The sequence below is a fragment of the Petromyzon marinus genome, chromosome 2 (genome assembly GCF_048934315.1).
Source record: "Petromyzon marinus isolate PM22_M1 ecotype Great Lakes invasive population chromosome 2, UKy_Petmar_22M1.pri1.0, whole genome shotgun sequence".
Classification (NCBI taxonomy): Eukaryota; Metazoa; Chordata; class Hyperoartia; order Petromyzontiformes; family Petromyzontidae; genus Petromyzon; species Petromyzon marinus.
In genome coordinates, this window is record NC_133668.1 from 5,463,735 (window position 1) to 5,476,892 (window position 13,158).

Sequence of the window (13,158 nt, forward strand, 5' to 3'; positions counted from 1 at the left end):
AGCCCACGCACCCCCACAAAGACAAAGATCCCCCGTATAACCTTCACAGACTTTTGGGGCGAGTGCTGTTAGCAAGCACGTATGAAGGGTGGCACGGCACACGATGGGATGGGTGGCCAACACCACGTCCGGGCGCCTTCGTCTCCCTCGTGGCGATATTGATACACCGCAACAGGTACTCATTTGAGGCTGAGTCGACCATAGAGAAGCCCAGAACCGGTTCAGATAATCGTGAGCGGGAATCGAACTCTGGTCGCCAGGTTCGTAGCGTAGTTGCGCTAACCCCCGCGCCACCGCACCCCCACCCCCACGCAGGCACACGCAGGCACACGCAGGCACACGCAGGCACACGCAGGCACACGGACCCTCCAAGTACGCACATCTGATGTAACGTGGCCGGGGATCGAACTGGGTTCACCGGATCGATTCCAACTCGCAGCAGGGGACGGGCGCTCTCACCGGATCAGTCGGCACAGCAGCAAGGTACTCGTAGTGATGGTGAGTACCTGGTGCGGTGTGTTAAACGTTCGCCACTTGGGGAGACAAAGGCGACCGGGCGTGGTGCCGTGCCGGCCCTTCATAGGCGCTAGTCGCTAACAGCACTTGCCCCAACAGTCTCCTAAGGTTATCTTTGTGGCGTGCTGTCGTGGCAAGATTCATCGTGGTAGCAGCCACGAACTATGACTTATGTGGTCACAGTAGTAACTATTGCGAAAGCACAAGTAGGAGCGATCGTGGTGGCCCAGCACTAGTTATTGGTCGTAGTTATGGTAAAACAGTACTGTGGTAACAACAGTGGTGATCGTGATAGCAGTACTGTAGTACGATTCGTACTTTATGTGTGGTGATAGTCGTGGCAGAGTTAACGATAGTGGTAATAGTGGTAGTGTTAAGATTAGTGGTAATAGTAGTGGTAGAAGTAGTGGTAATAGTTGTGGTAATTGTAGTGGTAATAGTAGTAATAGTAGTGGTAAGAGTAATGGTAGTCCTAGTGGTAATAGTAGTAATAGTAATAGTCGTTATAACAGCAGTGGTAATAGTAGTGGCAATAGTAGTGTTAATGGTAATAATAGTGGTAATAGTAATGGTAACAGTAGTGGTAATAGTAGTGGTAATATTAGTGGTAATGGTAACAGTAGTGGTAATATTAGTGGTAATAATAGTGGCAATGGTAATAGTAGTGGTAATATTAGTGGCAATGGTAAGAGTAATAGTAGTGGTAATATTAGTGGTAATAATGGTGGCAATGGTAATAGTAGTGGCAATGGTAATAGTAATGCTAATAGTAACAGTAGTGGTAATAGTAATGGTAGAAGTAGTGGCCATAGCAATTGTAACAGTAATGTTAATTTTAGCGATAGTGTTGGTGGAAGCGCTCTACAATAGTAACAGCACGGACCACTATCGACCTCCAACAAACCCGGTACGCATTTATCGACCTCGGGGAGTGAGCGTGGACAATTCGTCACCCGAACGCGGGATGCGATAGCTCGACCAACCCAACCGTGCGTCACTTGCGGGCAAATAAAAACAAACTCCATCCATCGTAGGAGCGGCTCGCCGGATATAAAATGGAAGAAAAAAAAACCTCCACTCGGCGGAGCAACATTTGTGCAAGGAACCCGACTCGGTGCCAAATGTGTCGCTCCCAACGCGGAGGATTCCCGCAATAATTCGTCGTGGAGTGGAGCGGTGGCGCGGTGGTTAGCGCTTTCGGCCACTCGCCAATCCACCCCCCCCTCCCCCGCGCCCCACCCCGCGAGGCCACTTCACCAAACAGACATTGACGAGCGTGGTGAAGTATGGACAAACGAGCCCCCATTTCAAAGGTGCCGTACATTACAACACTAACCGAACCCGCACAGAGCGAGGGAAACCCGCGTACGGCAAAAAGGATCAGCGGCAACAACAGCAACATCAGCAGCAGTCATTCATTCGTGGCACGCTACGCTACTGGCAGCACAAGCAACAGTATTAGCCGTGGCAAGTGGTGCCAGCTGCAGTATCATTGCAAGCCCACCACGCTCTGCAAGTACGTATTTACCCAGCGACTTTTTTTAATTTGACCTTCAGAATAACAATAGACATCGCAATGTACCACGGCCCCGAAGTCAACACCCTTCGGGATGATCTCCCAATGCAATTGTCGATTTTGGGTTGTTGTTGTTGTTGTTGTTTGAACAAAAGGAATTAATATTCTTTGGATCTTTCGGTAAAGTCACGTAGATAGGTTAAAAGAAAATAACAACAACAAAAACTACGACGTTTCGATCACAACGCAAGCAAGCGGTCGTCATCCTGATGTGATCGAAACGTCGCAGTTTTTATTTTATTATTTTCTTTGAACCTATCGACGTGACTTTAACTGAAAGACCCAAAGAATATGTTTCAACATAATTCACCGTGCTCATCACTACGGGGTTTTGACACGGGTAGGGTAAGCGGGGTTGGTGGTGGTGGTGGTGGTGGGTGGGTGGGTAAGATCTGTTCAGGTATCATTTACAACTGATGATAGCCGTGTCCGGGATTGGAACTCAAGTGGCCTGGTTCATAGAGTGCTTTATGATAACCACAGCGCCACCGCTCGATCTTTGCTATTATCTAGAACACTCCTTTTCTATGGCGCCGTCTCGAGACGTGCTGCATGATATGATGTCCGACGTTTCGCAACACGTGCTGGCTGAGAACTTCCTTATTTGTACAGCTGAATCGAGCCGCTCACTTTCCCGACGCTCAAGTGAGACGCTCGATTCAGTCTCTCAAGGAAGCTCCCAGCATGTGGATAAAATAAAGAAATAAAACGTTATCGGAGAAGGTCAACGGTGGAACGAAACGTCGAGACATCACGCCGATCAACAAGCGGTAGAAACCACGTGACGACAACGATGATGGTGGTGATGACGATGGTGATGATGGTGGTGGTGATGATGATTATGGTAATGGTGATGGTGGTGATGATGATTATGGTGGTGATGATGGTGGTGATGACGATGATGATGATGTTCATGACGACGGTGATGATGGTGATGCTGGTCATAACGATGGTGACGACGGCGATGATGGCGCTGATGGTGACAACGCTGATGATGGCGCTGATGGTGACAACGCTGATGATGGCGCTGATGGTGACAACGCTGATGATGGCGCTGATGGTGACAACGCTGATGATGGCGCTGATGGTGACAACGCTGATGATGGCGCTGATGGTGACAACGGCGATGATGGTGAAAAATCGCCGGGCGTGTTGCTGGCCACCCGTCGTCTCGTGTGCCGTGTTCGGCCCTTCGCAGGTGCCACTCACTTGACAGCACTTGCCCCCAACGAGTCTATGGACGCTATAGACGCGTGTGGGGAGGTGGGAGTGGGGGATCTTTGTACTTTGGCGGTGTACCTCGCTTGAGGATGTTGAGGCGGTAGCGCTCCTCGAGCTCGCACTGCCAACGCTCGCCCCTGAACTGCGCGCGGCACTCGGCTGCACTCAACTCGGCCGCGCCCAGGAGGACATCGGCGACGCCGGGGTCCCTCCTGCACAGGCGCCTCCTCTCGCCCCCCAGCTGCAGACGCTCGCAGCCCTTGAGGCGGCCTGGTCGGGGTACGGGACCCGCGTGAGCCGCCTCCGGCCCCGAGATGAGCGCGGAGAGGGGTTCCTTGCCCGTTAATCTGTAAACCCCGTCGGGGTAAGACGGAGAGGTGGGGTTGATGGGTTTGGTCGTGGTTGTGTTGGTTAGCGGGGGGCGGGGGGCAGTGGGGAGCGAAGGTGGTTGTGGGGTTGGTGGTGGTGGAGAGAGAGAGAGAGGAGGGGAGGAGGTGTGTGATGGACATTACTCTGCGATCAACGGTAAATCATTGCATTTGTACACTTTGAACCCGCGTTGCTTCGCCGCGTGAATAGAGCGCGAGGTGAGAGGTTGTTTAGGTTGGTGCGGTGGTAGTGGTGGTGGTAGTGGTGGTGTTGGTAGTGGTGGTGGTGTTGGTAGTGGTGGTGGTCTTTCAATGGTGGGCGAGCGTCAGTGTAGCTGCGAGCGCGCTGCGCTACGAACCCGTCGACCCGAGCTCGATTCCCGCTCACGGCTGCCAACAACGGCGACGATTATCCGCAGCGGTCCTGGGACCTCCTCTAGGTCGACTCAGCCTCAAATTACTGCCTGGTTGCGATGTGTGAGCATCGCCACGGGGGAGACAAAGGCGGCCGCACGCGATACTTGATAACCACCCCCTTCGTGTGCCTTTCCGGCCTTCATAGGTGCCACTCGCTAACGGCACTCGCTTCAAAAGTCCGCTCAGGCTATACGGGGGGTTGTGGATTGAGGGGGGGGGGGGGGGGGTCTGCGTTGTTGGTGTTCCCTCCTCCGTTTCGCATAACCGACGTTCGATGATGAACAGTTTCACGGCTCGATTTTTTTTTATTGTCTGTCGCTCCACATAATTTAAATGCCCGCGCTGCTCAAGACGACACGAAACCGGCGCACGCTTTTGCTTGACAATCGGATAGCGGCGGCCAATGAACGGAACGCGTCCCAGAGAGCGCCACGGAACGTGCACCGCGGAGATGGAGCGGTTGGGTTAGGCTCGTGCGTAGGTTCACGGCGGCGGCTTTGAGGAAGAGAGTGTGGGGGGGGGGGGGTGGCCTTCATCCGGCAGTGGATTGACCGTGGCCAATGATGATGGTGATGAGCGGTGACCGTTTGTTACGCACAGGGTTGAGCAAGTGACCACGTCCGTATTTCCACCGGTTACATTTGTGTGGAGGAGAAGAAGAGTAAGAAGAAACAAAAAACTGGGACCAGTGTGAAAAATATTAAATATTAACCGCGGCAGTTAATGATTTTTTATTGTTGTTGCAAGTCTCTCTCGTAGTCGTCGTGGTGGTTAGGGGCCAGCCGGCGCTGTGTGCGCGCGGTGAATTTTCGGGGGAGCTGATGAGCGCCTCCAGACTCCCCCCTCGCGCCGAGGTAGAACGCGCGCGGCGCTGCCTCGAACCACCCACCCTCAAACAACAAATCACGCACACACTCACGCGCATCATCCAGCAGTGGATCGACCATGGCTGCTGCTGCTGATGATGATCGCGACGCACGCGCATTACATACCCGTACATCCCGACACAAACACGGGCGCAGCACTCACGCTGCCGTCACTCAAAACACCGATCCCTTTTCGTAATCCGACGAACGTCGACTGGCAAAGCGCGCGCGTGCGTAACTTGGAGCGCCCCGCGAGGGACACGCGGAGACACGGAGACACGCAGACAAACACGCGGACAAACACGCGGGAACACACGCGCACACACACACGCGCACACACACACACGCGCACACACACGCACACACACACGCGCGCACACACGCGCGCGCACACACGCGCACACACGCACACACGCGCGCACGCACACACACACACGCGCACACACACGCGCACACACACACACACGCGCGCACACACACGCGCGCACACACACACACGCGCACACACACACACACACGCGCACACACACGCGCACACACACACACACGCGCACACACACACGCACACACGCGCGCACACACACACGCACACACACACGCGCACACACACGTGCGCACATACACACACGCACACACGCGCGCACACACACGCACACACACGCGCACACGCCACACACACGCGCACACGCCACACAAACACGCGCACACGCGCGCGCTTGCTGGGACCAACCGTCGCCCGCGCCCTACCCGAAGTAAGATGCGACGGGGTTGGAGGCGCAGGTGAGGAGCGTGAGCGCTAGGAGCAGAGCGGCTGCGTGCGACGCTGCGCTGGATGGGCGCAGCGCAGCCGGTAGCATGGTTCTCTCTCCCCCTCCCGGCCGTGCGGCACCAACATTTCCCGGAGAGGTCGACTCAAAAGTTCCCTTATGAAGTGCGCCGAGAGACCGCCCGCCCTCCTTGCAGCTCCCTCCCGCCCGCTTATACTCTGCCCGGAAGGCGCCGGGACAGCTGCCCAGCGACCAACCCAATGCTTCATCTCCCTCCCCTCCTCCTGCTGCGGCTCCCCTCCCCTCCTCCTCCCAGTGTTGCTTTACCCCCACCGCTCCTCCCCGCGACAGCCTCGCTAGCACGTCTCAACCCTCCCCCACCCTTCATCCAATCTACCCCCCTCCCTCCCCTCTCTCTCCATCTCTCACTTGCTCACTCTCTCTCGCATCCCCTCTCTCTCTCGCTCCCAGCTCTTTCCCTTTCCATATCCCTTAGCCTTGCCTCCCTGCGCCCTCCCACTTCGCTCGCATTGACATTCGGCGCTCTCCTGCTCGCACACCCAAAGACAAAGATCCCCCGTATAGCCTTAACATACTTTTGGGGCGAGTGCTGTCAGCGAGAGCCTATGATGGCTGGCACTGTGGCACACGACGGGGTAGGTGACCAGCACCATTCCCGACTGCCTTGTATCCGTTTTGGCGATGTTTACACACCGCACTGGCTACGGATTTGAGGCTGAGTCAACTTAGGAGAGGCCCAGGACCGGTTCAAATAATCGTCACTGGTGTTGGCCGTGAGCGGCAGTCGAACTCGGCTCACCGGGTTCGCTGCGCAGTGTAGCGCTAACCACTGCGCCACCCCCCCCCCCCCCCACACACACATAGAGCGCTCCGTGTTTTTTGCGATCGGTGTCGGAGCGATGGGGGCTGAGGCGGATATCTAAGTGTGTGTGTGTGCATGTGGGGAGGAGAGCGGTGGAGCATCGGTTAGCGCGCTGCGCTACGAACCCGGCGATCCGAGTTCGATTCCCGCTCACGGCCAACACCAGTGACGATTATCTGAACCGGTTCTGGGCCTCCCCTAAGTTGACTCAGCCTCAGATCAGTAGCTAGTGCGGTGTGTAAACATGAGCACTGGGGAGACAAAGGCGGCCAGGCGTCGTGTTGGCCACCCAACCCCCTCGTGTGCCGTTGCCCCCCCCCCCAAAACAAAGTTATGTTTAGGCTATACGGGTGATCGTTGTCTTTATCAACTTATAAGGCCACCGCAGTGCGCTTCACGCACGCGTGGCTATGGGAGGGATGGTCCATACGACTCGTTCCCACGTTCTCTGCACCGAATGTGGGGGCACTTCCAACACCACTCGGTGGTCCCCGTCGCGAGAACGAATCATCACGGCGTTTGTTTCCCTTTTTCTTTTCCGAATGGGCTGCAAAGCCCTAAATGCGGCACAACTGTAGTCTAGGCTTATGGGACGTAACCTTGACAAAAGTGGTCATCTGAATGTTCTAATTTGGGCACCGCATAATTGAAGTCGACTGGTTTCACCAGTCCAACAGTGTCAGCTTCAAGTTCCACATCGCATGAAGTCTGGCAGCTAAACTCTTTACAGAATATACTATAAATCACTCTGAGTAAACCGGCAAAGTTCGTGACTTGGACAAAGCTCCCTACCGGTGGCGCACATGCAACTCTAGCACACGCGTCTGAGCGGCGTGGTGAAGTATGGTCACACAGCCAGTGGATGCCTTCATCCAGCAGTGGACTGACGGAGGTGGCTGTAAATGATTTACCCCGCGCGTCCAATGCTCCTGCAGCACTCTTTATCACGCTGCGTGGATGATATCGCATTATCGGAACCGAGTTTAAATGAATGCGTGCATTGTCAACGACAGATCAATACCGTATAACTACACTTGTTTGTGTGTGTGCATGTGTAGTGGGAGAGCGTGAGAATGTGTGTGTGTGTAAGAGAGATACTTTTTGACTTTTTAAACAACTTTTATTGCCGTCAGCAGCAACAGCACTGGAGGCGATTCCGATATGAAATGCACAAAGTCACCAGAAAACAAATAATCGCTATAAATCCACGCGCTGTGGCGCTAAATGCAGCGCGCACAACACGAAAGAAAAGTCACGTGGTGGTGGTCATCGCTTCACGCCACGGTGACGAGCGAGCGCTTCAGAAGGTGAACACGAGGAGGGTGCCCTCCAAGCTGGTACAGAAGGCTTCTCTGGCTCCCCAGCGTTCGAAGAAGACATGCACATCACCGACATGTGTGTGGTACGCGTGCTTTAGCCGGAGCCGTGCCTTCAGCAGGCCCCTGAACACTGGAAGCGCAGAGAGAGAGCGCTTCGCGGGCGTGTTGCTGGCCACCCACTTCCTCGTGTGCCGCGCCGGCCTTCATAGGTTCTACTCGCTACTAACAGCACTTGGTTCGACAGTCTGTTAAGGGTATATGTGTGTGTGGGGGAGGGGGGTCTTTGGCTTTGAGAGCTGTGGAGCGGTGGCGCAACGGTTAGCGCACTGCGCTCTGTACCCCACGATCCAGCCACGGGATAACTTGCATCCGTTGGAACATGATGTGTGAACCGTTCCTGAGCCTGTCTTAGGTTGACTCAGCCTAAAATGAGTGCCTGGTGCGGCGGGTAAAACATCGGCACTAGGGAGATAAAGGCGTCCGGGCGTGGTTCTGGCCACCGTCCCACTCGTGTGCCGCGTCGGCTTCATTGATCCTCGCTGACAGTACTTGTCCCGACAGTCTGTTTAAGGCTATGCGGGGCGATCTTGGTCTGTTCTCGTTTTTCGTCAGAACTTTCGTGGCCATAGTCGGCTGTTGTTGAGATTCGATGTGCGTGTGTTTGTCTTTGTAATCCGTCACGAACACCATCACAGGTGCGTCTAAGAACGTGTACCCTACTACACCCGCCACCCCCCACCCCCCCCCCCCCCCGTTTTGCATTTGCCACTGTTCTAATAGGAATTTCCATCGCACGTTATAAACAGCTGATGGCATCGATGACAAATAATTAACTTGTGCTCCAATCGCTCATTGCACACACGCACGCCACTTCACTCCACCACTCGCGCGCAGCGCACGCAGTCACCTCGAGAAGACACACGAAGTCCCACGGGCCAGTTGTGCAGAAGCTGTTGATTGGGGGGAGGGGGGGTTTGTATGATGCACAAAGGCTGAGTGTTATTTTGTGGTGGTGGTGGTTGTTGTTGTACACGTGTTTCCCCGGGTGTGATTTTAAGCGTCAAACAATGTAAACGCGTGCGGGTTGACGGACGGAATTATATCCTCCCCCTCCCCCCAAAGATGTATGAACTAGATGAAGAAATATCGTTCGCTCGATACCCGTATTTCCCCAGTTACTCCTCGACTTATCCAAGTGACAATTTTATGTTTTTAACTGCACGGATTTAGTTTCTTCATTACACCACGGTGTAAATGAAGTGCGACTTCCAACTGTCACTCACTCCGTCCTGTCTGCCCTCTCTCTATATTCCCTGAAAAGGGGCAATCGCCAGAAACGTCGGCCTATGGCGTGTGCGTCTTCTTCTTCTTGTCATCAGTCGTGAGTGTGAATGACGAATGCGGATAGTTCCTAATTTTAATCGACGCTTTGCTACTTACGTTCTATCGTTCGTGTTGACCGGGCAGCGTGAACATATAATCGTTGGGTAGTATTCAATTGCTTTTAAATGTCTTAGTCTCTTAAGTGTTTTAAACAGAGCAATAAAGACTTAAATACATTTCACGGCTACGTACATGTGATGAAGAAGTCCCTGTACTGTGCCTCTGAATCGGAATATCTATTTATACTGGAGGAATCCGATGAGCTATAAAGCTCTTTTTCACAGATGTCCAGCACTGTGTCCCTGTCGCGCTGTTGTTCCGTGTCTGTCTCTCCGTGTCTCCGTCGCCCCCGTGTCTGTCTCTCAGTGTGTCCGTCGATCCCGTGTCTGTCTCTCCGTGTCTCCGTCACCCCCGTGTCTGTCTCTCCCCGTGTCTCCGTCGCCCCCCTGTCTGTCTCTCTCCGTCGATCCCGTGTCTGTCTCTCCGTGTCTCCGTCGCCCCTGTGTCTGTCTCTCCCCGTGTCTCCGTCGCCCCTGTGTCTGTCTCTTTCCGTGTCTCCGTCGCCCCTGTGTCTGTCTCTCTCCGTGTCTCCGTCGCCCCTGTGTCTGTCTCTCCGTGTCTCCGTCGCCCCCCCTGTCTGTCTCTCCGTGTCCCCGTCGCCCAAGTGTCTGTCTCTCCCCGTGTCTCCGTCGCCCCCGTGTCTGTCTCTCTCCGTGTCTCCGTCGCCCCCCCTGTCTGTCTCTCCGTGTCTCCGTCGCCCCCGTGTCTGTTTCTCCGTGTCCCCGTCGCCCAAGTGTCTGTCTCTCTCCGTGTCTCCGTCGCCCCCCCTGTCTGTCTCTCCGTGTCCCCGTCGCCCAAGTGTCTGTCTCTCCCCGTGTCTCCGTCGCCCCCGTGTCTGTCTCTCTCCGTGTCTCCGTCGCCCCCCCTGTCTGTCTCTCCGTGTCTCCGTCGCCCCCGTGTCTGTTTCTCCGTGTCCCCGTCGCCCAAGTGTCTGTCTCTCTCCGTGTCTCCGTCGCCCCCCCTGTCTGTCTCTCCGTGTCTCCGTCGCCCCCGTGTCTGTTTCTCCGTGTCCCCGTCGCCCAAGTGTCTGTCTCTCCCCGTGTCTCCGTCGCCCCCGTGTCTCTCTCTCCGTGTCTCCGTCGCCCCCGTGTCTGTCTCTCAGTGTGTCCGTCGATCCCGTGTCTGTCTCTCCGTGTCTCTCTCTCCGTGTCTCTGGCGGTGTCCTCGTTCAGTGCCTCTCGATTTCCACGGAGATGCAAAACATCGCCGCCTCTCATTGATCATTTGGCGCCCCCTTACATATGTGGGTCCTTGTCCATCACCAAGATTGATCAATCAAGTTGTCCACCCCGATTCTCCACTCTAATTGACCACCTCAATTGTCCATCCCGATTGTCCACCTGGATCGACCACCCCCATTGTCCACCTAGATTAATCACCCCGATTGTCCACCCCTTACAGAAAATGAACCGTAAGAGAAAAAAAAATCCAGAGCCAAAAACACATAGCCGAGTCATTTACTGATAAGATACTTATATATTTAACTAAGTCTCAAATGTAATTCTTATCAGGCCCCATGGTGTAAAGTGCAGTCTCAAACGCTTATTGTCCACTCCTTCCCTCTGGATTCTCGATATATGCGCTATGCAGAGGGATCGTTGCCCGAAGCGTTGCCTATTATATATGTGTACTTTTATTTTTAAAAGCCACAGTGCTATATGCCGAATGTCTTGAGGTCATTGTTTTATTAAGTGTGCTTGTGCACCCACTGTCACCGGAGCGCAGTGGGTCGTCCACTGCACTCTGAGCATGGCCATCCAAGTTAGATTTCCGGCCACGGATAACATCAGTGACGAATGATATTTCAATCAATCAATCAATCCCCTCCTGCACTCACCATCGTGTTCAAGAAATGGGCAAAAAAAATGATGACCCTCATGCTCGACATGACGTAGGGGAGGCCTTCATCCCACCGTGGCTTGACAATGGGTGTGTCAAATAAATAAAGAGTATTTCATTATAGTTTCATAATCCTTGATAGAGTATTTTTTTGGGGGGTTAGATCACTTAAATATAAATGCGTCGTTAATCTCGCCGCCACCCGACACGGGCACTTTGTGAGGGTTTTTCACGTCAACACGACGTGGCGATGAGCTACGAGTTTAGCTCACCGGTGTGTTCGAGAGTAAATCGGCAACATTTGGGTAATTAAAACCAGCCTCGTCAGGCGACACCCTTTTCGCAAAAAAATATATATGTAAATAAAGTAACAACATATTCTATGGGTCTTTCGGTAAAGCCACGTAGAATAATTTTTTTTTTTTTTAAATATCAGGACAGATGCTTATATGTTTAGCTCTCACCTGAAGACGATTGCTTGTGTTGCGATCGAAACGTCGTGATATTTTTTTACTATTTTTCTATCTACGTGGCTTTACCGAAAGACCCTTAGAATATGAATTCCTGCAGTCACGAAAGCTTCAAGTCAAGAATGAAAGTACCAACGTGCAATTCGCCGATTTTGTTATATTTTTTTGGCCTGATCCCACGACGTTGGAGCGATAAAACCCGAACAGAAAAAAACTCCCGCGGCCCGGATCGATATGCAGAGTGGACAAGTCGAGGCACGCGAATTGCCATCAACATCCTGCTTCACTGGCGTGCAACGCGGGCAAAGTGCGCGCTGGATAGAGGAGCTTGGTGCAGGGAGGGGAGAGCGTCGCGGGGAGAGTGGAGGGGGGGGAGATACAGCAAGGGAGACGTAAGGGAGAGTTAGGGAAGAAAATAGAGAAGAGAGAGAGAGAGGGCGGAAAGGCGAATGGGAGAGAGAGGTAAAGTTAAGTTATGAGTTCGCTCAAAGTTAGGAGAGTGTATGAGAGACAGAGAGAGAGGGGGGGGGGCAGGATGGTAAGGAGAGAGATTTAGGGGAGAGGTTCCGGAGAGGATAGGAAGAGTCAGAGGTGAGAGTTCGGGGAGATGGAATAGAGAGGGGAGGATCGTACGGACGGGAGAAAAGTTATGGGAGAGTGAGGAGGGATGTGAGTTAGGTGGAGGGAGAGATATGGTGAAGGGAGAGGGGGATGGAGAGTCAGGGGAGGGAGAGGGGTGAATTGAGAGGTGGGAGGGAGATGGTGGGAGCTTCACGGCCGCATGCAATCAGACGTAAAAAAAGAAAATTGAATATTGCTTCATCAGTGTCTTGTCGCGCGTTCACCGCGCTATAATTACGGGGAGATTGCAGGTCGTCAGCTCATTAAGCTGCTGTGCGAGCGATCGGGGAGCGGATAACGAGGGACTTTAGCATGGGGAGTGGGGGGGGGGCGTGGGGGGTGAGGGGGGGAGGGGTGGGGGTAGGAGGAGGTCACCGCCAGCAAGTTGAAACAACGCGCAAGAAGATTCGTGCTTTCATCCACCCAGCAGTGTGAATGGGCCCACCGCCACAGTTGATCGGCCAAGCAGGAGCGACCTCTCACTCATCTACTCAGTGTGTGTGTGTGCGCTGAGCTCCTTTCGCACCGTACGAAGCCAACCGCGCTAATCGGAGGTGCGGGGCGAAGGACAGCAAACTAAACGCGAACATTAGCAAGAAAGAAACGAGTTTTCAACCTTCCGAACATCGGAAGGAAAAGCGTTCCCAGAGGGCCGCAGAAGGCGCATCCGAAAGCCCCACGCGATGCGGTGAACGCCGTCTTTGCTCGATGGTTTAAGCAGCCAAAAGCCACCGCCGCTGCGAAGATGAGCGGAGTTCGCGTGATGGGTTTTTGCGCTCCTTGAGGACATCGGCGAGGTTATTCGTGGTTCATTTGTGGTGAGCGCTATTGTGCAGTGGTGAGGCTGGGGCG

General features: G+C 53.9%; 1 protein-coding gene across 1 annotated transcript in view; it reads right to left on the minus strand.

The window, feature by feature from the left end:
• Positions 1 to 5,981, minus strand: part of WNT9A (Wnt family member 9A) — a 46,941-nt gene extending 40,960 nt beyond the window's left edge. Inside the window, exons 1-2 of the mRNA XM_032966343.2 lie at positions 5,712 to 5,981; positions 3,392 to 3,660 (exon numbers count right to left, since the gene is read on the minus strand). Coding sequence (XP_032822234.1) covers positions 3,392 to 3,660; positions 5,712 to 5,821 — 379 coding nt within the window. The 5' untranslated portion in view covers positions 5,822 to 5,981. The remainder of the gene's footprint in view (positions 1 to 3,391; positions 3,661 to 5,711) is intronic.
• Between the last annotated feature and the right edge of the window lie 7,177 nt (positions 5,982 to 13,158).